The sequence below is a fragment of the Danio rerio genome, chromosome 3 (assembly GCF_049306965.1).
Source record: "Danio rerio strain Tuebingen ecotype United States chromosome 3, GRCz12tu, whole genome shotgun sequence".
Lineage (NCBI taxonomy): Eukaryota > Metazoa > Chordata > Actinopteri > Cypriniformes > Danionidae > Danio > Danio rerio.
Window position 1 is genome coordinate 49,640,001 of NC_133178.1, and position 27,872 is coordinate 49,667,872.

At 35.8% G+C, this 27,872-nt stretch overlaps 2 protein-coding genes and 1 long non-coding RNA gene across 5 annotated transcripts in view; 1 reads left to right on the top strand and 2 right to left on the bottom strand.

Annotated features, from left to right (window-relative positions):
* The window catches only part of atp5pd (ATP synthase peripheral stalk subunit d), a 9,015-nt gene extending 5,276 nt beyond the window's left edge, over positions 1-3,739 (bottom strand). The window contains exons 1-3 of one of the 2 annotated variants that reach the window (XM_005163774.6): positions 3,697-3,739; positions 1,624-1,755; positions 1-85 (exon numbers count right to left, since the gene is read on the bottom strand). The exon at positions 1-85 is cut by the window's left edge and continues 12 nt beyond it. In XM_005163774.6, the coding sequence (XP_005163831.1) occupies positions 1-85; positions 1,624-1,745 (207 nt within the window). In that variant the 5' untranslated portion in view covers positions 1,746-1,755; positions 3,697-3,739. 2 annotated transcript variants of the gene reach the window in all.
* Positions 3,740-5,384: 1,645 nt separating this feature from the next.
* slc16a5b (solute carrier family 16 member 5b) lies at positions 5,385-27,399 on the top strand. 2 transcript variants are annotated; one of them, XM_021474725.3, is made up of 5 exons: positions 5,385-5,632; positions 9,442-9,850; positions 17,701-17,844; positions 17,933-18,787; positions 23,746-27,399. In XM_021474725.3, the coding sequence occupies exons 2-5, from the start codon at positions 9,463-9,465 to the stop codon at positions 24,000-24,002; spliced, it is 1,644 nt and encodes a 547-aa protein (XP_021330400.2). In that variant the 5' UTR covers positions 5,385-5,632; positions 9,442-9,462; the 3' UTR covers positions 24,003-27,399. The 2 variants fall into 2 exon arrangements, with proteins under 2 accessions (XP_021330400.2, XP_021330401.2); XM_021474726.3 differs by having other exon boundaries at positions 5,411-5,721; positions 23,746-27,398.
* LOC141381278 (uncharacterized) lies at positions 18,363-22,987 on the bottom strand. The gene is made up of 3 exons (XR_012401210.1): positions 22,809-22,987; positions 20,794-21,453; positions 18,363-20,495 (listed from the first exon to the last, which is right to left on the bottom strand). It is a non-coding gene; the product is annotated as an uncharacterized lncRNA (long non-coding RNA).
* Positions 27,400-27,872: the final 473 nt, after the last annotated feature.

Consider the following 27,872-nt stretch of genomic DNA (forward strand, 5'->3'; position numbering starts at 1 on the left):
CTCATCCACCATGCCTGCTTTGGCCACCACTGCTCTGTAGTGGCTCCAGTTGATCGTAGATGGTTTCTCTGGCAAAGATGCAAGTCTGCAAGTAAAAAAAAAAAAGACCAGGGTACTTACTATTGGATGCAAAACTTCAATAAGCGCTTTACACATAGGGGGGAATTTCCTCATCCATCACCAGTGTGCAGCATCCACCTGGATGACACGACGGCAGCCATTTTGCGCCAGACCTCACACCACACACCAGCTGATTGGTGGAAAGGAGACAGAGTGATGAAGCCAATTATGATATGGGGAGGGTTAGGGGGCCAGTGGGCAAATTTGGCCAGGATGCCAGGGTGAAACCCCTACTTTTTTTCGAAGGACATCCTAGGAATTATAACGACCAGAGAGTCGGGACCTCGTTTTTAACATCTCATTCGAAAGACGGCGCTCACTGAGCAGTATAGAGTCCCTATTACTATACTGGGGCATTAGGACCCACACAGACCGCAGGTTGGGCACCCCCTGCTGGCCTCACTTACACCACTTCCAGCAGCTTAAAGGTTCCCATTCTATGACTCACTCTCTAACATTCAATAAATAAATTAATCAATTTCCATGACCTACAATAAACAGGTAGCGAGTATTTTAAATCAATCCATTTGAAGCTTTATTTACTTTTTTACAGATGTTTTATTTCAAAAGTAATTTTTAAGTTTTGATTGATTGACAAAAAATAAAATGCAAAAGTATATTTAATCACGTGTTATGTCACATCGGTTTAGTATACTTGGTTTAATTCATGAAATTTGACTTATTGCTGGTTTACAAGTCAGAAAAAGGAATAAAACGGCATTAAAAGTAGCATAAACCGTAACAATGACCAAAACACATTTAAACAATGTGCTAAGCAACCCAGTTAAAGTTAAAGTTTTACATTAAAGTAAATAAAAATTTCATTTTAAAACAACAACAAAAAAACTAGTATTCAACCTAACTTTCAGAAGTAAACTTTCAGAACTAACTTTCTGAAGTAAACCTTTTAAAATGTATTACCATATTACCCTGAAATTAGTGATAAACTTTTTAATGTTATATGCTTCTTTTTAAGTTTAAATTGATGTGGCCATCCTTAAGAGTAGTTTGATAAATGTTAGATATGTATATATTCTTCACATTAACTAGTAAAAATATTAATAATAAATAAATAAATAATAATAACAATTAATAAATCACAAAATATATATTTAAAAAAAGGAAAAAAAAAAAGAAACAGTATACTTTAAAACTGTTTCACGTTTTAATTTTTATCCTGAAGGAAATGTATAAAATCTAGTTATATTGGGGGGGATTGGGTGTTGGTGATGGAGAAGTCATGACATTTTTATATATTATATCAGAATAAATTCTGTTAAGATGTTTTCCCCCAAACATTAAGTCCAGGACCCTCTACTGATCAGCACCTGACCCGTGTTTTACTCAGGACCACAACAATCTTGGCTTACAAAGCACATTAGCTTTGTTTAAATAAATAAATAAATAAATGGCTGTAATGAATTTACCCATCGCTCCTACATAATTTACAAATTAGACAAATCGTGTGGTTCATGTTCTTCATGTACAGTCCAGTGGACTCACTTTGCTGAGATGGCATCGCTGCGGGTCTTCAGACTGTTGAACATGGCCCTCTGGTTCGGTGGGACCCTCTCTGCAAAAGCCAGCCAATCAATGGCCTTCACGGCTGCACGTCGACCTGCCATTTTGCTGCTCCTACCAAAACATTTTAATTCAGAGGTGCTTATTATGAACTTCGCAGAAGTTAAGCAAAGACCATCAAGTGCATGCAAAGTAAACTGTATAAGCAACAACTCCCAAGGAAAATAAATTCATGCATATGTCAATTTATTATTATTTATAATATTTATTATTATTAATAACAGTTTGAACTTTTAACCAATTGTTTACTTCAGTCTAACAGAAAGACAACATCCAAAATTTCGGTTATCAGACTGTATTAATTTGTGTCTGTAGATTTAAATTACAACACATATGTATTTTTAGGATTGCCTTCTCAAAATTTATATTTTGGTCTTTGCACAGAGCCATAAATGTCCACCTCAGCAGCAGGTACATACACCAAACTTCACAGTTGTATTAATATCTGTATTCTGAAGGTTTTTACACACATTTATGTTCATAATTTGCCCAATTATGTATATATACAGAGCATTTAAAAATGTGTCTTTTTGGGTATAGTGTTACTGAATTATGAAGAAGAGCAATTCCAGCGTTATGGATGTGACATTTGCAGTAAAAACTAAGAACATAAATTCACATGGAAAGTGAATGTTAACATATATTGAAACATCATTATACATATATATTATATATTTTTTAGAACAACTGATCACTGAGTTGAGGGAGTAGAACACTATCAATCTGTAAACATGCATGTACTTTTAATGAGGAAAATAAGTATGCGTTATGGATGCGAGTTTGCAGTATAAGAGATACTTTGTAGAAATTCTGTGAATTAAACTGCACAACCCAAAAGAAATGATGCTAATCAAAAGGATAAAATGTCTCTCTATAGAACAAAAATTTACTTTTTTTCAATTTGACATTTTTGCATTTATGAGGGAAAAAAAGTGTCATTATGGATGTGAACATGTCTCTGTTATGGATGTGACGGATCTGAAATTGCCAGTTGTGTGACTTTGGTAAATCAAAGATAATAGTTTGAAAACACTGACAGAAACATTTTTTTGAGTATTTTCAAAGTACTGTAAAATACAAGCCTACAAAAAAAAAATAATAATAATAATAAATAAAAATTAAACGTAAAAAGTTTCATATTTTGGTAAAAACTTTTCTCATGACAAGGTTGACATTTGCATGGAATTGCCCAGTAATAAAAAAACACCAAAATTACCTTTGTAAAAGTCGTTGAAATAAAATAATAATAAATCACCTGACTTAATTCAATGTCAAAATGTCTGTGCTATAGAAATGTATGCAACTTGGTGTGTTTAACAAAATAAAGCCCCATTTGTGTAACAAGGCATATACATATATATATATATATATATATATATATATATATATATATATATATATATATATATATATATATATATAAATTATATTTTTTTTTGCAAACTTCCAATGCAATACAGTTTATATAATTGAATTATTCTTAGAATAGTCATTTATAGCTCGTTATTTTAATTCTCGCCATTATACCTCATTTTTAAACAATTCACCTTGCCTTCATTATAAATGTTTTAACGTAAAGCATTAAATAGTGAGCTATATTTGAACATGTGCTATTATTATACAAAAATAATACTGAATGTTTAACGTTAGATGTTATATGCAAACATTTGTGAATACAAGACTCAGAAAGACACGACTTTACTTACTTAGCTATAAGGTTGATCTCTTTTCTCATTTAAACAGTTCTCATAACAATTAAGATGCATTTTGATTACAGGAATATGGCAAATTAAAACAAAAGAAATGATAATCCTTCTCTAACGCAGAGATAAGTCAACAAGACAAGGTCAGCGTGTTGCGAGCTGACAAATACAACTATGTAAATTCCACGTCGTGTCTCAATAACAGTAGGCTACGTCCTAATATTAATTGTTATGTCGAGAAAAGATAATAGGACCTGTAATTATTAGGAAAATGATGGAATCTTGACCGTACTTACTGCTCAAGGATCAAGCCGCTGCAATGACAGAAGCGTGATGGCGGCTGGAGAGCGGAAACGCGGTTAAGAAAGCAGCGCTCCTTACTGAGACCCAGCGGCTTGGAGAAAAACTGCAGCTCATATGAATAACACACTAGACTGACGAGTCCACCAGAGGGCAGGAAACAGACACATGGCTTAATAAGATTATCCCCCAAGGATTAATATTTTTGTGTAATTTAATTTAAAAAATAAATTCTACAATTGAAGTCAACGGTTTCAGCTTTCTTCAAAGATATGTCTGCTTTAAAAATAACATGGCAAGATTTTGATGCTTGTTTGCTGTTTTAAGCTCTTTTTTTGCAGGTCATGTTCATCCATTCATTTTTTTTTCGGCTTAGTCCCTGAGCCACAATCAATAAATTTTGCATAATTTTTTTCTTTATAGTTAAAGTCCCTTATATAGTATTTGATACAAATGATTATTTTATCATATTGATCTTTTTTTTGCAACCCTGTAAACACCCATACACTCATTCACACACTAATACACATGGCCAACTTAGTTTATTTAATTATACCACATGTCTTTGGACTATGGAAAACCGGAGCCCCTGGTGGAGGAAACCCACACGAACTTGGGGAGAGTGAGTACCCTTCCGCCCCTTATCCTTAACAGAAAATAAATAAATAAATAAATAAATAAATAAATAAATAAATAAATAAATAAATAAACTTGAGGTAAATGAATAAAACATAGGTTAAAATCACTTCAAATTATGGTAATCATTGTTACAGCTTCTGATTTGCAAAGAAACATAACCATGCATGTGCTCTTTTTTTGTCCCTCTGTGTTTGTATACCTTGTGATCCTGATGTCAAAATGTCCTCAATATTTGATTTGTTAAAAAAATATAAGAGCATGCTTAAAACGTTTTATTGTTATTCATATTAATTCATTCGGCTTAGTCCCTTTATTAATCCGGGTCGCCACAGCGGAATGAACCGCCAACTTATCCAGCACGTTTTTGTAGCGGATCCACACACTTATACACTACAGACAGTTTAGCTTACCCAATTCACCTGTACCGCATGTCTTTGAACTGTGGGGGAAATTGGAGCACCCGGTGAAAACCCACGTGAACGCAGGGAGAACATGCAAACTCCACACGGAAACGCCGATGCTCGAACCAGCAACCCAGCGACCTTCTTGCTGTGAGGCAACAGCACCTACTGCGCCACTGCGTTATCACAGTATTTGCATTTTCTTTTTAATACAGTTTAATAAAATTAAAAACAGCATTCATAAAAATATTTTTTGTAATACTGTCACCTGTGTGATAATATCAAGGCCTATTTTTATACAATTAAAAATAAACTACAAAGGTTACAGCCAAGACTGCTTGTCAGCAAAAAAAAAAAAAAAAAAAAAAAAAAAATCTGCCAGTTGTAAGAAATTAATTTCTAAGTAAAAACAACCATATCAGCAAAACAAAACATTAAATACATAAATAAATTGACTACCATATTTAAACGTACTCCTTAACATTATTATGTGATATTAATAAGACTGCTGTAAGAAAACGAAAAAAGCAACAAAAAAAAAAAAACCCCTATGAAAACACCTTATCTTATCATGAAAACGGGATGCTCTTTGTTGAGGTGGGTGGGATTGACGAAATTGTCACTGTCATGCTATTACGTCAGAGTTCGATATTGTGGCAAAGGGGCAAGGATGAAAAAAATCATGATGGAGTTGATAAAGTACAGTCACGAGCTCCCTGTAATCCCGTCTCCATCGCAGCGCTGCCCGCAGGGAGAGTTGCGCGTTCCCGCAGCGCCAGAGCTCGCGTGCCGTTCACCACGCGGGTCACGCAGGGCCGGACAGGGCGAGCGAGCATTCAACAACAGGACCACTACACGGCAAGAACAGATGACCACCAGCTCCTAAAGGTGAGGGGAGAAACATAATAATAAAACTGCTGGATGTTTTTTAGAGGAGCTTCATCACACGGATGAGTAGCCGCGCGCGAGTAAAACAGGTGTGTTGATTTCATCTCATTATCTCTGCTTTGATGCTGGTGGTAGGATATGCGTTAAAAAGTGAGATGAACAGTAATCTATAGATACGTGTTTTAAAAGGTAATTGTAGCTTTAATTTGTGTTATGATGAAATTAATTACTAGTGTGCTAACTGTTATTATATTAAACAACCAACTGTAGCACGTGCAATTTGTTCATGGAGAGACAGCGAAAAATATTAAGCGTGATACAAACATATTGTCGGTTGCCAGTTACAGTTATTCATAGGTCCATGTGGACCAGTGCCCTCAGGAGCTGTTATGCCTGTATGTGCGTGTGATGCTGTGAAACTGAAAAGAAAGAGGAATTAAGAAACTCTAAAGGAGCGCTGAGAATAAATCAGATTTATATTAGTCAAGATCTATATTCGTCATTAGCTTGATCAATTTCCATAATTAGATGTATTAGAATTTTTTTTATTAATTATTATAAGAGTTATTTCATATTGGTTTATTTATAAAGACACGTTGTGATACTGAAATTTTGTGGATGTGCATATGCAATATTATCGAAATAATAATAAAACAATAAAAAAGACACACTGCAAGCTTTAAAGCAAAATTAGATGTTTTGAATCATGATGCTCTCATGGGCAAAATCATAAAAATGCAAAACCCTACAGAAACTGATTTACATAATAAAAATCATATTCATAATTTACTCAATGTTGTTTGCATAAGAAGCTATCATTATATTACCATATGTCTAAAACATAAAGTAAATAATAAAAATAAATTATATTTATAATTGTTATAACCCTAACTCTCAGATTGAATTAAATATACATTTACACAGTCAAATATAATATAATATAATATAATATAATATAATATAATATAATATAATATAGGGCGAAGCAGTGGCGCAGTAGGTAATGCTGTCACCTGACAGCAAGAAGGTCGCTGGTTCCAGCCTCGGCTCAGTCGGCGTTTCTGTGTGGAGTTTGCATGTTCTCCCTGAGTTCGCGTGGGTTTCCTCCGGGTGCCCCGGTTTCCCCCACAGTCCAAAGACATGTGGTACAGGTGAATTGGGTAGGCTAAATTGTCCGTAGTGTATGAGTGTGTGTTTGTGGATGTTTCCCAGAGATGGGTTGCGGCTGGAAGGGCATCCGCTGCGTAAAAACCTGCTGGAAAAGTTGGCGGTTCATTCCGCTGTGGCGACACCGGATTAATAAACAGACTAAGCCGACAAGAAAATGAATGAATGAATGAATAATATAATATAGGCGACACAGTGACGCAGTAGGTAGTGCTGTCGCCTCACAGCAAAAAGGTCGCTGGTTCGAGCCATGGCTGGGTAAGTTGGCATTTCTGTGTGGAGTTTGCTTGTTCTCCCTGCGTTCATGTGGGTTTCCTCTGGGTGCTCTCCCACAGTCCTAAAACATGCGATATAGTTGAATTGGGTAGGCTAAATGCTGACATTGAGTGTGAATGAGTATGTATGGATCTCTGCCATACGCTGCGTAAAACATGTGCTGGATAAGTTGGCAGTTCATTCTGCTGTGGTGACCCCCAGAATAATAAAGGGAGTAAGCTGAAAAGAAAACGAATGAATGAATATAATATAATATAATATAATATAATATAATATAATATAATATAATATAATATAACAGCAAGAGGGGCGCTGGTTCGAACCTCGGCTCAGTTGGCGTTTCTGTGTGGAGTTTGCATGTTTTCCCTGCGTTCGCATGGGTTTCCTCTGGGTGCTCCGGTTTCCCCCACAGTCCAAAGACATGCGGTACAAGTGAATTAGCGAAATGTTTCCCAGAGATGTGTTGCAGCTGGAAGGGTATCCGCTGCATAAAACATATGCTAGATCAGTTGGCGGTTCATTCCACTGTGGCGACACCAGATTAATAAAGGGGCTAAGATGAAAAAAATGAATAAATATATAATATAACATAATATAATATAATATAATATAATATAATATAATATAATATAATATAATATAATATAATATAATATATAATGTAATGTAATGTAATGTAATGTAATATAATATAATGTAATATAATATAATATAATATAATATAATATAATATAAAATATAATGTAATGTAATGTAATATAATGTAATGTAATGTAATGTAATGTAATGTAATGCAATGCAATGCAATGCAATATAATATAATATAATATAAAATATAATGTAATGTAATGTAATGTAATGCAATGCAATGCAATGCAATATAATATAATATAATATAATATAATATAATATAATATAATATAATATAATATAATATAATATAATATAGGGTGGCATGTTGGCTCAGTGTTTAGTACTGTCGCCTCACAACAAGAAAGTTGCTGGTTCAAGTCCTGGCTGGGTCATTTGGCATTTCTGTGTGTAGTTTGCATGCTCTCCCGTGTTCTCGTGGGTTTTCCTCTGGGTGCTCCGGTTTTACCCACAGTCCAAAAACATAGGTAAATTGAATAAACTAAATTATCAGCAGTGTACTGGATTTCCCAGTACTGGGTTGCAGCTGTTAGGGCATCAGCTGTGTAAAACATATTCTGAATAAGTTGGCAGTTCATTCGGCTGTGGCGACCGCTGATTATTAAAGGGACTATGCCAAAAAAAGAAAATAAAAGAATGAATGAATATTGTAATAAATTTACATAAGCATTAGGCAACTTTATGGGGTGTGAAATTCTTTATTATGGAAAATGTGATAGTAGGAAATATAATTTCCAAACATTTGTGCTATAAAATCATTTTAATATGTCACTTTCAAACACAAAACCAGTCATATTGGTCAATTTTTGAAATTGAAATATATACGTCATCAGTAAGCTGAATAAATAAGCTTTTCATTGGTGTGTACAGTTCGTTAGGAGTGGACAACATGCAACGATTTAAAAATCTGTGATTTGAGGATTAAAAAAAATCTAAATATTGTGAAAATTGCCTTTAAAGTTGTTCAAATGAAGTTCTTTAATACATATTACTAATCATAAATAAAGTTTTACTTGAAATGCAGTTGAAAATATACAAAGTTTACTTCATTTTATAATCATTTTGGGAATGAAATAAAGAAATAAAAACAGTAAAGTCAAAATTATTAGCCCTCTTGCTAAATAGTTTTTCTTTTTCAAATATTTACCAATTGATGTTTAACAGAGCAAAGGTTTTTTCACAGTATTTCCTTCGTTTCGGCTCAGTCCCTTTATTAATCTGGGGTCGACACAGCGGTATGAACCGCTTACTTATCCAGGATATGTTTTATGCAGCGGATGCCCTTCCAACTGTAACTCACACATACACTACAGGCAATTTTGCTTTTACCCAATTCACCTTTACCACATGTCTTTGTACTTGTGAGGGAAACTGGTGCACCCTGAGGAAACCCACAAGAACACGGGGAGAACAGGGAAAGCTCCATACAGAAATGCCAACTGACCCAGCTGGGGCTCCTACCAGCAACCTTGTTGCTCTGAGGCAATTGTGCTACCCACTGTGCCACCGTGCTGCCTCTGGAGAAAGTGTCATTTATTTTTACTTTTTATTTTTTTTTTAAACATTAAGGTCATAAGGTCTAATACTACTAATATTACAGTCTTCAACTGTACATAATTTTGATCTCCACAATGTCTTTTCATACAAACATATCAGTGGTATTGTGGAGTCTCACTTCTGCTTAGATTGTAATATGTCCTGTGTCCTCGCTGTAGGCCTTTGAGTGAGGAGAAACAATGACAGAGGGCGTGGAGGTTCATCAGCCCCAACCGAACACTACTGTAACCCGAAGCAGAGCATCTTCTCTGCAGGCCTTTGAGAACGCTGACACGGCCAGCTGCAAGTCTGAGGAGCCGGACCAAGAAGAAGAAGAAGAGCAGTCCTCCTCCACCCTTCCAGAGGAGCGGCACTGTTCAACTGGAGGCCAAGCAAATGCACAGCTGGCTCCTGATGGAGGCTGGGGTTGGGTGGTCGTTGCTGCCACAATTCTGGTCTTGGCCATGACTCTGGCTTTCCCATCCTGCATCGGGATATTTTACACAGAGCTGCAGAGCGACTTCCAGGCCAGCAACACCGAGACGTCATGGGTGCCGGCCATCATGATGGCAGTGCTGCACGCATGCGGTAGGGAGAATCTTGGATTCTTGTGTGTCATGATGCAATCTTCACAGCTCTCCCGCATTTACACTCACCACAGGCTCAGATACAGTACCTGAGACAAACACTTCTATCAAGTTACTGTCATTAATCAGTTGTGCAATGCTGATCTGTTTCGTAACAAGAAAGATAAATATGCACTGAGGTCACAGGATGACAGTGGGATTTATGGCTTTAAGTTATAGAGCACCCAAAATAACGATAAATTGTAGTTATATTACTCACTGTCAGGTCATTAAAGTTCTAGGTCAATGGTCACCAAACTTGTTCCTGGAGGGCCGGTGTCCTGCAGATTTTAGCTCCAACCCTAATCAAACACACCTGAACAAGCTAATCAAGGTCTTACTAGGTATACTTGAAACATCCAGGCAGGTGTGTTGAAGCAAGTTGGAGCTAAAACCTCCAGGGACACCGGCCCTCCAGGACCGAGATTAGTGACTCCTGTTCTAGGTGATCCGTAACATTGAACGGATTAGCTATGTTTGATTTGATTTGATTTATTTAGTTCCAACAGAATATCATACACTTAAAACAATACTTTAAACAAAACACATTTCATCATAATCAACAAAAATATTTACGCTTCCATATAAACTTAAAGTAACAAATGAATTTACAGTAGCCGGTTCGAGATGAAGCAGGACGAAGCACAAGATTATTAATATTTCCATCCAAAGAATTCTACATGTGCAACACTGGAATATCTGTTACCTTTTAATGAGTCAAAGAGAACAAAATTGTTACATCTTGAAAAAACAGGCACTATATATATATATATATATATATATATATATATATATATATATATATATATATATATATATATATATATATATATATATATATAGTTGAAGTCAGAATTATTTGGCCCCTTTGAATGTTTTTCTTCTTTTTTAAATATTTCACAAATTATGTTTAACAGAGCAAGGACATTTTCACAGTATGTCTGACAATTTTCTTCTGGAAAAAAGTCTTATTTGTTTATTTTGACTAGAATAAAAGCAGTTTTACATTTTTTAAAAAACATTTTAGGGGCAAAATTATTAGCCCCTATGCTTAGAAATGTGTTGAAAAAAATCTTTTCTATGTTAAACAGAAATTGGGGAAAAAAAATAAATAAACAAGTGGTCTAATAATTCAGGGGGGCCAATAATTCTGAATACAACTGTATATACATATAGAATTCATTCAAGGATTTTTTGAGGGAGTTTAAATTGAACAAAACAACATTTCAGATATTTTACTATTTGGTCCATTTTTGGTTTGTCCATTAACACCATCCCAACACACAGTTTTGATATCACATGATCTGTTAAAACAGATTTTTATGATGTGCATACCTATAATTGATTAGGAAAAGTGTTTCCTCATATGCATTTATTTCTTATTGGATAAAAATTTTATCCTACTTTATCCTTTGGTTCAAAACGCTTAATGGTAGCTAAGCTGTAAAGCTTAAAAAAAATCATAATCAGGGTTATTTTGGTCAATATTGTAATCACGATTATTTAAAGCAATGGTATCAAACTCGGTTCCGGAAGGGCTGCAGTTCTGCACACTTTAGTTCCAACGCTAATTAAACACACCTGATTAAACTAATTGAGCCTTTCAGCCTGTTGTTAAAGTTGTTTGAAACCTACAAGTAAAGCTGAGGTCACACTAGAGTTTGAGCTTGTGAAAATATGTTGTACTGTGCTGCGAAAAAGGGGATTAGACATAAAAAAAAGTGAGCGATTGGTCCATATTTAAAATAATGGTCCAAGAAGTCATGTTTTGATCTTCGATTGATCTCACACAGTCAAGTGATGCGATTTCGCAGGGCAGAGTTCAGCATGCTTGAACTTTGCAACGCAGCGAACTGTGAAACTTGTCTCGGAAATGTTTCCGATCTGAAACATTATTGTGCGTATAAAAGGAAGCCTGTTGGGAGAAAATTGCAGTGTGACCACAGCTTAAGCGTGTTAGAGAAGGGTTGAAACTAAGCTGTGCAGGACTAAACCCTCCAGAAAAATAGTTTAACAGCCCAGATTTAAAGCGTTTATGAGTGGGCTCTATATATATATGACCATAACATTAGCTAAAAACAAACAAAGAAGTTAAAAAATCCTCAAAATTATTGAAGATAATTAATAAATGTAGTAGAATAAAATATACAAGTCAAACTGTGCTTCAAGTTTGGCCTTTATTCCAAGAATTAAACTTGATTTGTTTCTAATTAAAACTACAAAAGTCCTTCAGTCAAGAGCAATGAGTGATTTTGTCGTTAAATAATGAGAAGCAGGAATATAATTCACTGTTTTTTAAGAGCCGCATGGATCCAGTTTATGTTCATTTATTACACAAAAAAGGGTTTATGTGAATAATCAATCAGTTTGATCATTTACAAAATTCCTTCAATTCACAGTCTCAGCAAACAGTCCAGAATGCATTTAATGACTGTCTGGAGCACGCACACTTCCTGTTGCAAAGCGATGTACACCAAATGTTAGGAGTCTGTAAATAGTCAATATTCTGTATGTTAAGGTCATAATTCTTGCACAGATCGAATATTTTAAATGGTAAAACCTAAGTGTAGAATCATGAGTACCATGGATTAATTTTGTTTTGTCTGTATATGTTTTTTTTTTTACTCTCTGTGTACCATTAACTGTTGACTTGCATGAGTCATCAAGGACCACAGTTTCAGCAAAAAAAAAAAAAAAAAAAATATATATATATATATATAAACATAAGTCTTTAGTGTCCTAAACAATGAGAAGAGATCTCCAAAATTCTTAATGCCTTGTAAATTAAGAGCAAATTTTTATAACTGAGCTTCAAAATCAAAAGTAGCCCACGTGCTTTGTCAGGACACATGGAAACAGGTGTACATTGACAAATCACTTCATAAGTGAACTGATCCAGTGTTTGCACAGTCAGTCCAGCTCAAAGGAAAGCTGACGTGGTGAAAAGGATTTGGGAGACTGGCATTTTTATTCAGCTTAATGCAGCTCAGTATTCGTTACTAGGCAGCTGTGCACGAGGACAAAGTACACCTGATATGCAAACATTACAGTCCATTACCATGTTATGTAATGTGTAAGACATTGTACACACTGTAAATAAATCCAATTAGATTTATTATTGTTTGAAAAAAAATCCCTATATATTTATCAATTAAATGTCACTTCTTTTAGCAAAAATCATAAAACATCTAACTGCATTTTAAACAAACGATTTAAACAGTTGAAATCAGAATTATTTGCCCACCAGAATTATTATCCCTGCTGTTTATTTTTTCCCCCAATTTCTGTTTAACATTTTTTCAACACATTTCTAAACATGATAGTTTTAATAACTCATTTCTATTAACTGATTTATTTTACCATGATGACAGTAAATAATATTTGACTAGATATTTTTCAAGACACTTCTATACAGCTTAAAGTGACATTTAAATGCTTAACTAGGTTAATTAGGTTAACTAGGCAGGATTGGGTATTTAGCCAAGTTATTGTATAGTGATGGTTTGTTCTGTAGACTATCGAAAAATTATTTTTAAATTTTATAGTTTAAAGGGGCTAATAATTTTGTCCTTAAAATGGTATTTAAAAATTAAAAACTGGTTTTTGAAATAAAACAAATAAGACTTTCTTCAGAAGAAAAAAATATTATCAGACATACTGTGAAAATCTCCTGAATCTGTTAAACATGTACAAACATGTATAATGAGGGAAATAAACATGTGTTTTGGATGTGACAAAAAGTCTGCAAGTTTACAGTATACAACATATGCTGTAGAAATTCATGTGAATTAACTAAATTAATTAATTTGCACAACCCAAAAGGTTGCTCCGGGTGCTCTGATTTTCCCCACAGTCCAAAGACATGTGGTACAAGTGAATCGGGTAGGCTAAATTGTCCGTAGTGTATGAGTATGAATGAGTGTGTATAGATGTTTCCCAGTGATGGGTTGCAGCTGGAAGGGCATCCACTGCGTAAAACATGGTGGAGAAGTGGGTGGTTCATTCTGCTTTGGCGACCCCAGATTAATAAATGGACTAAGCCGAAAAGAAAATGAATAAATGAGTTTTGCTATTTTGGCGAAAACTTTATTTTTTTTTCATGGCAAGGTTGACATTTGCATGGAATTGCTCATATACAGTTGAAGTCAGAATTTTTCGCCCCCTTTGACATTTTTTTCCTTTTTTAAATATTTCACAAATGATGTTTAACAGAGCAAGGAGATTTTAACAGTATGTCCGATAATATTTTTTCTTCTGAAGAAAGTCTTATTTGTTTTATTTTGGCTAGAATAAATGGAGTTTTACATATTTTTATAAACCATTTTGAGATCAAATTTATTAGCCCCTTTAAGGGAGTTTTTTTTTTTTTTTTTTTTGATTGTCTCCAGAACAAATCATCGTTATACAATAACTTGCCTAATTACCCTAATCTGCCTAGTTAACCCATTTAACCTAGTTAAGCCTTTAAATGTTACTTTGGCTGTATAGAAGTGTCTTGAAGAACATCTAGTCAAATAATATTTACTGTCATCATGACAAAGATAAAATAAAACAGTTATTAGATTTAAGATATTAAAACTAATATATTTAGAAAAGGGGAAAAAATAAATAGAGGGTCGAATAATTCTGACTTCAACTGTGTACTGAAATAGGCTGAAATAAAAAGACAACAATGACAGATACACCAACATTACTATATCTTTTAAGCTGAATTTTTAAAGAGATAATTAAAAAAAACTTTAATAAAATTGCAGAAGCTACTTAAAATGCTAATGTATAAAGTGTTAACACTACACTGTCTCAGTTTAGTATTACTGAAATCATTTATTTGATTAAAAACACAGTACAAATGTAATACTTAAAATATTAGAGCAGTCATTAATTCAGTAATCTAAGAAACCTCATTTCTGTGTTTGGAACAAGTGGAGGGTTTTTTTGTGTTGTTGAACTACCACCTGCAGTACATACTGTATCTTTAAAAACAAGCTTGAGCTATAGTGAAAAAACACATACATTACATAGTGTGTAGGGAATAGCGCACTCTTTATAGAAACCCTGTGAAGCGAAATGCTTGTGTTGGGTCAGAGAGCTCTTGAGTCTGGCAGGTGGTTGTTATTATATACCCGACCTGGCTCAGGAACAGCCGTTCTCTGTGAGAAGTGTTTATTAATCTTTCTAGCCCTTTCTTTTTGCTGTCTGCAGGAAATGTTCCTGCCAAAGACAATGTTAAGGTGATCCTGTGAGTTTGTTTTCATGCGGTGCCGTGACACTCAGAGCATTCATTTAAGAAGGGCAAATGTTCAATCTCTCTCGAGGTTTTAAAGAGCTTGAAGTAATTTGCCCTGTACTAAGTCTTGTTCTCTGTGGGTGCGAAGTGTCAAATCTAATTTCAAGTTTCCTTTTTAACAAAAAAAAAGAGGTAAAGGTAAAGTGATGATTATGCTCACACTTGTTTGAGCATCTGGTGTCATGAAATCCTCTCATTTGATGACATATAACTCAATTTTTTAAGAGGTGTTTAACTTTTTTCTAATCCCAGATTAATGTGCAAAAAAATTTAGAAGTAAGCCGGATTTCCTCAAGTGTAATTTCAGAACATTCCTCTGTTTGTTTAGTTGAGATTGGGACAGGATCACAGTTAGTTTTCCGGTTCAGAGGATTAGCTGACTAGTAACATAACTAAAATACACTTTTGTTTTTAAATAAAATTGTGATGACGATACTTTTTACACATTAGATATTACCCCTTAAAGCAGGGGTATCCAAACTCAGTCCTGATGGGCTCAGCAGGACACCGGCCCTCCAGGATCTAGTTTGGACACCCCTGCCTTAAAGGAACAGTTCACACAAAAATTGAAAATGACCTCATTGTTTACTCACCCTCAAGCCATCCTCAGTGAATGACTTTATCTCGCAGATGAATACAGTCAAAGTAGATTCCAATTTTATTCTGGCTCTTCCATGCTGTAAAATAGTGTTGGGTGGGGACTTTTATTGTAAAGCTTCCAAAAATGCATAGATACTTCGTCAAACAAACCTATACCCTACTAGGAGGTTAATGCATATCTTATGAAGCTGTTGATGTTTCTATAATGCCTACAAGACATTCGTAGCTGAAGCTTTGGGAAAACTAGTAGGCTTAGTGGTACTGTATAGTATGTATGTATGCATGTATGTATGTATCTATATATATCTGAAGTCAGAATTATTGGCCCCCGTGAATTATTCGCCCCTCTGTTTATTTTTCCCCAATTTCTGTTTAACGCAGAGAAGATTTTATCAACATATTTCTAAACATAATAGTTTTAATAACTCATTTCTAATTACTGATTTATTTTATCTTTACCATGATTACAGAACGTAACATTTTACTAGATATTTTTAAGGCACATCTATACAGCTTAAAGTGGCATTTTAGGCTTGACTTGGTTAATTAGGTTAACTAGGCAGGTTAGGGTAATTAGGCAAGTTATTGTATAATGATAGTTTGTTCTCTAGACTATCGAAACATTTATAGCTTAAAGTGGCTAATAATATTGAGCTTAAAATGTTTTTTAAAATAGATTAAACTTATTTTATTCTAGCCAAAATAAAACAAATAAGACTTTCTCCAGAAGAAAAAAATATTATCAGACATACTGTGAAAATCTCCTTGATCTAAAATCTAAAGGGGGATAATAATTCTGACTATATATATATATATATATATATATATATATATATATATATATATATATATATATAAAATATCAGTCACATTTAAAATATATTAAATATTAAATGTCAGTCACATATAATGTGCATTCGACCACTGCCGAAAGTCAGTCATTTAGTTAATAATTTAAAAAAAATAATCATTTCATAAGACATTTGTTTACCCCATGATTAAACATATCAAAGTTAAAAAAAAAAAAAAAAAAAAAAAAAAAAAACTGTCATGGTTTAGTTTTACAACAGTTTTATCCAGTTTTGAAAGTGTCAAAGTAAAGGCAGCATGCAACACCATTATATTTATATCTATTATTGAGATCTGGTGTCGTGCAGAGTTTAGCTTCTTCCTTGGTCAAACGTACCTATCTTTAGCTTTTGAGTAATCCTGAAGGTATCAATTAGCTTGTTCCGGTGTGTTTGATTAGAGTTGAAGCTAAACACTGCAAGGGTGTGGATTTTAAGGGATAAAGTTGCCCTGAATTATAGCCAGCTATAAAATGTCAAGATTTACAATCCACTAAACTGATCTCAAACCAGCTCTATTTTTTCCACCACTCCACATTTTGGCACATAGAGTCAAACTCAAAACCACTTAGCATACAAAATGTCAATTCAAACAGTGTCTTGTTTCCACCTTGATTACATGTGAGTGGTCATCTACATCTACCATTCATTTTGTAAAAATATATTAAGTTTATAATGAATGTACTGACAATAGTGTATGAATTATTGCTCTTATTATGTTTGATTAAATATTATAGAGTCCATCGTGTAATATTTGCAAGTTCAAAAGTTTCCATCTCATGTCAAGTTGAGAAGTATATCTGCATGGAAAAGTGAGCCTCCTCCATAATCAAATTCAAGCCTTTCTGCCAAAGCTTTGATTTTCAGATAAAGTGCTTTATCCCATAATCTCATTTTTATGTTTTGTGTGGGGTGGGGGTGTACCGTTGTTTGAGATTATCTGCTTCCCTTAGATGAGATCATCTGTAAGTCAAATGCATCTATTGTGTGTGAACATCATGACAGTGTATTTGGGACCAACCATGTTCATTATTGTTCACATTACAATGCCATTGTTTTTTTTGTTTTTTTCCGTAGGCCCCATATGTAGTGTTCTAGTGGAGCGCTGTGGTTGCCGTGCAACTATAATTATTGGCGGGATCCTTAGCGGACTGGGAATGGCAGCCAGCTCATTTGCACAGACAATGGTAGAGCTGTATATCACCGCTGGCATTATCACAGGTTTGTGTACAGTAAATTATCTTCTGACAAACACTGATTTTGTTGCTCAGCAGGCCACATAGACTAAATTATTATCTTTCCCTCTCAGGAATGGGATTCTCTTTGTGTTTCCAGCCATCGATCACCATGGTGGGCCACTACTTTGTGCGTCGCAGGGCGTTCGCCAATGCCTTGTCTTCCACTGGCACCGCACTGGGTCTCAGCATCCTTCCATTGCTGGCTAACTATCTGCTCAGAAACTTTGGTTGGCGGGGTAGTTTTCTGGTACTCGGAGGGGTTCTGTTGAACTGCTGTGTTTGTGGCGCAGTGATGCGCCCCCTTGCAGCCAAACCAAAAATGGAAACCAGAACCAAAGAGACGGACAATCACCACCTCAAAACCAACTGCCTTTCTGTTCATCAGGGTCTAAAAGGTCGCCTGCGGGCAACTCTCTCCACAATTATGACTTTCCTGCGCCGGCACATGGCTTTCGACCTGCTGTGCAGTAACCCATACTTCTGTGCCTATGCTCTTGGGGTGTCCTGGATGATGCTGGGTTTCGTGGTGCCTCTAGTTTATCTGGTTCCTTATGCCACTGCATACGGTATGGAACAAGACCAAGCAGCTCTCCTGATGGCCATTTTGGGATTGATCAACATCATAGTTCGACCAGCAACAGCACTCGTTTTTGGGCTCCCTCGTTTCAGAGGAAGCCATAATTTCGCCTACCTCTTTGCAATAGCCGTGGTAATCAATGGGTTGAGCAACTGTGTCTGTGGGATTGGGACAAGCTTCCTAGTTCTGCTGGTGTATGTCATATTGTTTGGCTTTTCCATGAGCCTTGTTGGCTCTTTGTTGTTCACTGTACTGATGGACACTGTGGAAATGAGCCGCTTCCCATCTGCCCTGGGCCTCATCAGCATTATGGAGAGCATCATGCTACTGCTTGGACCACCATTAGCAGGTACTGTAGTTTTTTTCCTTGTGTATAGTTATATTTATTAGTGGATTGTAGCTTCATTATTTTCCCAACCAAGTCTGTAAAATTTCAGAACAGAAATGTATAGAAAGATGCAGCATATTGGCAAAGGTTTTGAGACATCTGGATTTATTATCACAGGAACTTTAATGACACAACAATCTTAGGGTGCTTTCACAACTGTAAATCGATTCATTTGTGCCAAAACAGGGATTAAAATTGTTACATTGTTGCTTTTTGTTCTTGGTGCGGTTTGCTTTTCACAAGTTTCTAAGCAGACCAAAACAGCTAAAACAAGTCATGTGTGAGTAAACTCTCCTCACATTGGTCAGAGTACCACGGTTTATTTTGCAGAGTCTCGATCAGAGGTCGGGGGAGTGGTGGTTTGGTGGTTTGACAGGGTGCGTGCGACATGTCTGAAAAGCGAAGAGGGATGTGGTGGTGAGGTGTGGGAAGGGTTCACAACGTATTTGAAGAATCGTAGGGAGATTCACGATTACTGGGAGATTATCACTCGTTTGCGAGCTTCCGGGAATCTCCCGCAAATGCACAGAGACTTCCGGGAGACTTGGGATGTCTTGAATGACCTCCCGCTCTACTCATAATTCTCTCTTCATATAGCCATATGCCTATTACATATCCATAAAACACTGTGATATAAACAGGCTCGGGTTGTATCGCTTTCTCACTACAATCAATCTGCTCCAGAGTTTGTTTCACTCGAGCCGAGACCACCTCATTCAGGCGATGTCGGACCGATTGTTTTGGCGCGAATCTGAGCATGATTGCTGGATTCACCTATGCCAAACAAACAGTGCTAACTGGGCAAACGAGACAGTTTTCGAAAAAAAAAGTCTAGGTTTGCAAGCACCCTAAATTTGAGGATTTATGTTGAGTTGGCCCACCAAAGCTTTATTCCTTTCCACAGGGTTTCGGAGTGTGTTTATGAACATTTTTGACCATTCTTCTAGAAGCACATTTATGTATAACAAGAAGGCCTGGCTTGCAATCTCAACCCTAATATAGGGTTGAGATCAGGACCCTGAGCAGGCCAGTCATGTTCCTCCAGACCAAACTTCCCCATTCATGTCATTATGAAGCTTGCTTTATGTGCTGGTACACAGTCATTTTGAAACAGCAAAAGGTCATCCTCAAACTGTTCCAACAAATTTGGGAGCATGAAATTGTCCAAAATATCTTGATATGGGTCAAATCCAGCCCTTGAAAAACTACTCCTTGAAATCATTGGTTTGGACTTGTTTTGAAAATATAGTGTTCTTAATCAAACTTGTTTGTAAAGAGATCTGAATAAATCTATATCAAGCAGTTATTCCAAACCTTCCAAAAAGACACAATTTTAATTTTGGGGCAAACTATCCCTTTAAGATATTTTATTTAATTGTGAGTATGGCAAGTAGGTTAGATTCTGTATTTCCTCATTTCAGAAGATAAGAATTAATTTCAGTTGAATGAAATGGCTATCCAGAAGCACTTGACATCCCTCGGGCTTGTACTATGAAGCCAGATTAGCTAACTAGCCAATTTATTTTCAGTTTGTACCAATTCTGGGTTTTATGTACCAGGTAGCTCATCTCAGCACAGCTGCTATGTATATAAAACCATGGCAAGAAAGCAAGAAAGACTGATTAATGTAAAACCCTAAAACCCAAGATAGGTGCAAACTAAACTAAAACTTGCCAGCTAATCCAGCTTCATGATGCAGGCTCATGGTCATGAAATGTTGCCATAAAAGGTCAATTGAAAGTTATTATTTTTTGTGTGCTCCAAGTAAGAAAGAACGTCAAAGGAATTGCTTTTAATATTTCTTTTTGGAAGAAATTTCTTTATTATGATTCATTTCACCACTTAATTCAATGCAAAAGGAGCTATTTTATTTACCAGAATTTGCTTAATTATACAATGAATGGCGGATAGGCACAAATTTAGCTTAGCTTGATGTTTCCTTAAATGATGCATAAATAAGAACACACTGGGTCAGCTGACCAATCAGAGCCTATTTCTTAATTCTGATGTAGACCAACTTACTGCAGCGCACATATAATAACCAATAATCCTAAAACCCTCGATCAGCTACTTCAGGTATGTTTAATTGGAGTTAAAGTTGAACTCTGCAGGATAGTGGGTCCCCAATAGCATGGTTAAAGGCCTTTGAAATAGAATAAAGTAATAAAAATGTCTGTGTGATGCTGTGATTGTGGGCCTACATGACCATCATGTCATCGGCCCAATGGTATGATCCTGCACATCTGGAGTAGCTGCACATTCAAGCCCGCATGTAAAAGACTGCATTTATAGATGAATTACCAACATACGTCACACATGACGTCACACGGGTTCCCAGTTGCGAAAAGAGGTGGCAATAGCAAACATGTTGTGTTGTGCAGTAGGAGGCCAAATTCGAATGTCCAAAAATAGAAAACTTAACATTTACCATACACCACACTGCTTTTAATGCCAACCGCAGACATATGAATGAAGTGACGACCTAATTAAAAATAGCTTAATGCTAAGAATGAAACATGAAAGTGTAGGTTATTAAGGTAAAGTTTGTTTTATATTCACACATTCATTCAGTGACAACTTGTGACACACTCCCTATATTGTTTACCACGGCACTTTAAATATTCGGTCTGTAATAACCTGCAAGTGTGAATTTATATATGTTTATTTGACTGTGAACAATGTTGTACTTTGATAGTCAGTGGCTGCTAATATGATTTCGCTATTTGGAGTATAAATAATTATTTTATGAAATTATATTATTAGGAAAAAGTCTGAATGTGCGAATATAAAACCAACTTTACCTCTATGTTTAAGTTCACATACCCTGCCGTACACGTGTAGTTCGCTGTCAGAATGCAGTAGTTTTGCTTGTTGATGACTACCCAGGGCTTGTATAATGTTAGCTTCATCTTTGTTCCTTGTCTTTGACTAGGCAGAATCTCGGTTTTTAGCACTACATAGTGTTGAATCTGGTAGTCATGGAACATTATTTCTTGCTCATGACCACACAGAACAAAATTGCTGGCATCCAAAGACTTGTAGGCCTTTAACGTCTCTCTTTTTAAAACACTTGGAGCTTCAATGATATTGTATATTTGGGGTTGGGTGCTTGGCCATTTCGTTTTATCCGATATCCATTGGCAGGGTGCTATCGTAAATGGACCTGTCAGATGAACGCTGCTCACTTTAACCTTAATTTTGCTGAATCACTGTGCCTATCACTGGGTGACAAGCTGTTATGATACACTGAAAGCATTTTGCAAAATATATATACAGTATATACTATGTAATCAATATAACTTATTTTTAAGACAACTACAAACTCTGTACCGCATCGGATGTCATTCCCTCGCTGTAAATGCTAGTGCTCCGTTTTTTTCTGCCACCTTGCATTTTGTAACAGCACCACCTGCCGAATTGCATTAAATAGCGGAAACTTCAGTTTTAAGACTGCCACCTCTTAAAACTTTTCTAGCGCCACCTACCTGATTAGATGATATAGTGAAATTGCATTTCTAGGACTATAGTTTTGTAACAGCGTGGTTTTTGATGTACAATGCACCAAAGGTTAAATTGTGAAACACACTCATTTTTGCATTAATGCAATACAACAGCACAAAAATGACCCCACCGTTTAATCAGTGTCAGGGCTATGTCAGGAAGGAAAATTGGTTTCAGCACCGCCTACAGGGTACATGTGTATAATGAATTTTGAAGTCGTTTGTCTATTTTTTTACCCTAAAAAAAATCTAGCAAAAAAATTTTTTTTTTCGCTTTTTTGAGAGCAAACCAAAAAATGAAAAAAAACATCCGTTTTCTTCATTTTCCTTTTTTTGTTTGAAAACAGATATGGATTGGATGGAAGAGACCCTGATTTACTCTGACCTTCAGGCCATGTTTTGAGCTTGGAGCTCTCCCACCACAAAACAATGCTCATTATTTGTTCAAACAGATTAGATATATAAGTGTGAACTTGTGAAACAAAACTTTTTTTTATTAAAAAAGAAACTGTAAAGATCTTACCTTTGCTATACTAATTCAGGCTGGTTTCAAATGCACTTTTATAAAAAATCTGTTAAAATAGTATTTATTTTTTTTATTTATTGGCAGTAAATTAATGAACAAACACATCTGGTCAAAAGCATTTGTTAATCAAGGTTCAATTTAAAATAAAAAAACCTACTTGTGATAGGTAACTTGTTCTTACAGTGTACATGCTCATATTCAGAAATAAGTTTATCGTAATTATGAACATGAATTAAATAGTTATCACGAGTACTTCAATATAAATTATTGGTTAATAATAAACTTTCAGTACGCTTTTTAAAAATATTCAGATTGCATTTGCAGTAGTGTAAAATTAGTGTAAAAAAGTATAGTAACTATAACAATGTAAAGCCCAACACCCAAAATGTATCAAATGAAATGAACGTAGTTAACTTAGAATTTACTGGAAGTTAATTCTACTCATTTGAAAAGAGTTCTCAAAACTCAGTGCTGAAGTTAATGAGTAATTAAATGATAAAGTGTTACTTCAACTTAAATGGAGTAAGTTGACAGTACTCATATAGATTCGTTTTTGAACTCAAGTTAATTGTAGAAATCGTTTTCCTCAAACGGTTTGAGTTGCCTTAACTTATTGGGTTTTACAGTACTCCGTTGGTTTGAGTTCTCCTCAATTATTGGGGTTTACTGTGCTCAATTTGTTTCATGTACTCAAATGGATTAAGTTCACAGTACTTATTAGGATTAGTTTTTGAACTTGAAATGGTTTGATTTACCTTAACTTATTGGGTTTTACAATGTAGTAATATATGTTTTTAAATAAACATCAAAATAATGTAGCAATTGTTTTCCCTTATTGATGTTAGTTAATATATTAACTAGATTTAAGTTTATTTGTTTTGTTTGATTTCCAGGAATCCTGGTGGACAGCACTGGCCAATACATCTATGTGTTCTTCGCCTGCAGCGTAACAGGCTCCACGGCTGGTCTCTTCATCATGCTATCCTTCTACTGGCTGGACAGACGAAGAGACCGAGAGCAGGTCAAGAGTTCTTCTGCTCATCAAGATCCTCATTCCCTGAAGCCAAGCCTTAAAATGACCATAGACTGTGAATACAGTCCAGTGCCTTTACACAGTAAGAACACCAGAGATACAGAGACTGATGTGTGATTGTCCTGCCAAAACACAACATGTTGTAACTAATGCATTCATTTGACTTCATCAATCCTTTTCTTACTGGCGATGAGTCAAATTAAGATTTTGTAGGTTTCACAAAGTAGGGGTGTGTGAAATTTAATATTTACAGTAATTTCAATTAGTTTTGGTTCGATGATGGATGTTACCAGAAATTAAAACAATGGGGGTTGCTTGATCCTGAGAGGACTATTTAATTATATTTGAGAATATGGCAAAATCTTAAAATGTGGTAAAAATCAGCACGGTAAAAATCAGCACTGTTCAGTACTTTTGAAAACACTATTGGTTGGGTTTAGGAGGAGGGTGGGTCAGTTGAAGGGTTGGAGAAATTTGAGATCTCAAAAAGTGTATAGAGTGGTCTCACAATAACTGCAATAATAATAATAATAATAATAATAATAATAATAATAATAATAATAATAATAATAATAAAAAAAACGGTGCACTCCAAAACGTATTTAGGCGTATGTTTTCAGTATGAGCCTGGGTTGAAATTCCTACCTTTCTGCAGAGTTCAGCACCAAACCATGATCAAACACACCCGAACCAATTAATTAGGACCTAAACAGTACTTGATAATTACAGGCAGGTGTGTTTGATATGGTTTGGTGCTGAAATATGCAGGGGGCTGTTTCATAAAAGTCGTTTAGAAAAGCAGGGATTAAAGTCAAAAACCTGACTTCAATGAGCCAAGCTAAACGGCCATGCTTAAATTGGTTAAATAATCTGAGTTAAGATAAAATAATCTAGATAATTGCTCATGCATATTTCTGTCTTGAAACCTTCAACGTCAAGTATAGATGCATCGATTATGTTGTGCATTACCATGACAACTACGAGAACTGTAAGAGCTCTAAAATAAGACACAGCTGTTCACAGCAAGTGAGCCATGTTTGTTTTAAACATATAATAATTTAAAGATAATAATCAAAAACTACGGCTTGCAAACATAGCAAGAGAGAATCTAACATGAAATTGCTGCATTCACACCAGACATGCCTCAAGCACGAGTGATTTATGTGTTAAGTCAATGCAAAGACGCGTAAATACGTGCAAATGGCATGCGCGAATTAATGCACAAATGGCTCGAGTTTAAAAAACTGAACTTCAATGGACATTCGCGCCAAGTTAACCAATCAGGTGCTTGCTCTTATGGGGGCATGATTATAACGTAGCGCCTGTTTTTGGTGTCCCCGGGGAAAATCCTTCTGTCTACACCGATAGCAGTTCATCAAACTGGACTCGGCTCAGTCAGAGGCACCGCTGAAAGCTTCCATCATCCATGTTAAATGTCTGGAGGAATTTATAAGCTCATAGAGCTGGGTGCACCTCTGAAAGGATCTAGTGGACTCAGACACGGCTCCAAACGAATCGACGCTGTGTATCAACCTTAATAAAGCATAAACAATGTTATTTTCTCAATCAAATACTTGTTAGCCATTTAGCAATGAAGTTACAGTCACAAGCCCTGCCCATGACGTGAACCCCCGTTTGTTCTGAAGTTAATTTGACGCGTGAAAGAATCGGAATTGACGCGCGAATAAAGCGAGTAAACTCAAAATCTTTTTAGGCGTGAATAGTGTGATTTATCCACGTGTTCCACATCTGGTGTGTACACAGCTTTAGACTTCCAGGAACAGGACTGGTGACCCCTGTTCTAAGGAAAGTCAAAGCAAGAATGGCTTAGACAAAACGGGGGGCTTTTCGTTTGCATTTATCGTCAGCGTTTTTTGAGATGCTTTTCCGTATTCAAACCTGAGCAATTTTCACTGGCATCGAGCAGAAGATTATGCAAAATCACTCCTTGACATTAGATGGCGCTACACATCTTCAAGCTTCTGACACCCGCTTGTAACACAGAAGATGAAGACAGAAAGTTGACACGCTTGTTGATAAAGTTACTGGCGATTTGAATAAGCATAGATGGTTCAAGTAGCAGCTCCAGCTCTTGCAATAAAGAAATTATTATTGTTCACCAGTGCAATAAGCAGCTCCACGTTCATATCGCCTCTGGGCATCTTCTTCAATATGCGATAACATTGACAGTTTTGCGCTTGAGCACCTCCAAGTGCTGTTTACTGTAACTTCAGCCGCTCCATGTCACATGTCTGTCACATAAACAAAAGTGCCAATCTGATTGGTGGAAAAGGTTTTGACGCGGTACGTCAAAACAAAAGAAAAAAAAGCATGAGGCGCTTCTTTAAAAATTACGCTTTTACGCCTAGTGTTTTGCTACTTAGTATGCACGATCACATTATCACCCTTTATTTAGTCACGAGGAGTTAAACGTCAACGGAAAATGGAAGAAAAAAGGGTGCCGGTGTGCACGGGCCTTAACTCTGTTATTGTCACAGATGGTGAATCTCATACTTCAGGCAGAAACTGCCTCTATGCGGTGCTAAGGTTAGTGAGCTCACTCTAAAGTTAATTGCCACTATAGCAAAAAGAGTTAAATGTAAGTGAATCTAATTTTACTCTGTAGTGCATGAACAGTGCTGATCCTGAAAGATTTCAAGGCTTCTTTTTTTAATTGTGATCTGTAAACTGCAGGCATCTTACTCTGCAAAAACGTATTTCAGGGATCCATATTCTTGCACGGCAGGTCATGAAGAATTCCATATATAAATTTATTTATTATCAACTTCTCATTTTTTTCAGCCATGAAAGTTTCCATGAACATGTAATATTATCTGCCTGCACTAAACTTTTCCAAGGTCTTATAGGCCTATGTTATGGCGAAATAAACCCAAGGCCCTTTAAAGGGTATTCAAATTGATAACAGCACATCTTTATCTAATCGAATGTGTGGTGGAATGAAACCGTTTAAGTGCATATTAATGAAAAGGATATGATGTGGAAGTTACCTTACAGCAGCTGTACTGACAGTGATTTGCACTTGTGGTATTTTACTGCGCTAGTACAGTGTTTTCCAACCCTGTACACAAAGGCACTCCAACAGTACACATTTTCAACATCTGCCTAATCAAACACACCTCAATCAACTCATCAGAACATAAAGCTCCAAAACCTGAAGTTAATGGGTCAGATAAGGGAGACATCTAAAATATGCAATGCTTAAGTGCCTCCAGGAACAGGGTTGGGAAACTGCGCTAGTGTACATCTGTCCACTTGAATGCTCCTAATCGAGAGGTATTCCTTCTGTGTTCAAATATGTATAAAGAATCTCCTAAAATATAAGGTTTTGACACTGAAAGCTGTCATTGTTTGTCTAAAAAAGTCTTTATGTGTGTCTGAGTTAGCAATATTAAGGTGAGGTGGGCTTGCCGAAATCAATTGTCGTTTTAAAGGAGCTGAATGTATGTTTTTGAGTCTTCTAAAGGATAAAAATACCATAATATGTTTGAAGATAACATGCCAAGTGAACTTTCTTGTTTATCTGAAAAACAATGCTGAAGTCAGATATTCTGCTTGGAGAATGTGCATTACAGGCAAGAACATCTGTCTTTGTTTGAATCATTTATCCCACCCACTACCAGTTTAGCTAATTATATTACAGCACACCAGGTTGCCTTGGTGGAAAACAGTGTATTTCATTCAATCAGTTAGAAAGGCTCTCAAAGTACATGTCCGAGACCAAAATGCAACCTCCGGTGGACAGTAGCAGACTCCAAAATGAGATGCAGATTCAGAGTTCCGCATGTGGTGGGTATTAATTAGCAAATAATATCAATATTGCAAATGTAAACATTAAGTGAGCAGGTTACATTGCAACTCTATGTCCTAACAACACACTATAATACAATATGTGCGATGATAAGCAATTTGGTTGTTTGGACCAGACAAAACGACAAAATGTAATACAGCCATTCAGAAGCACAAAAT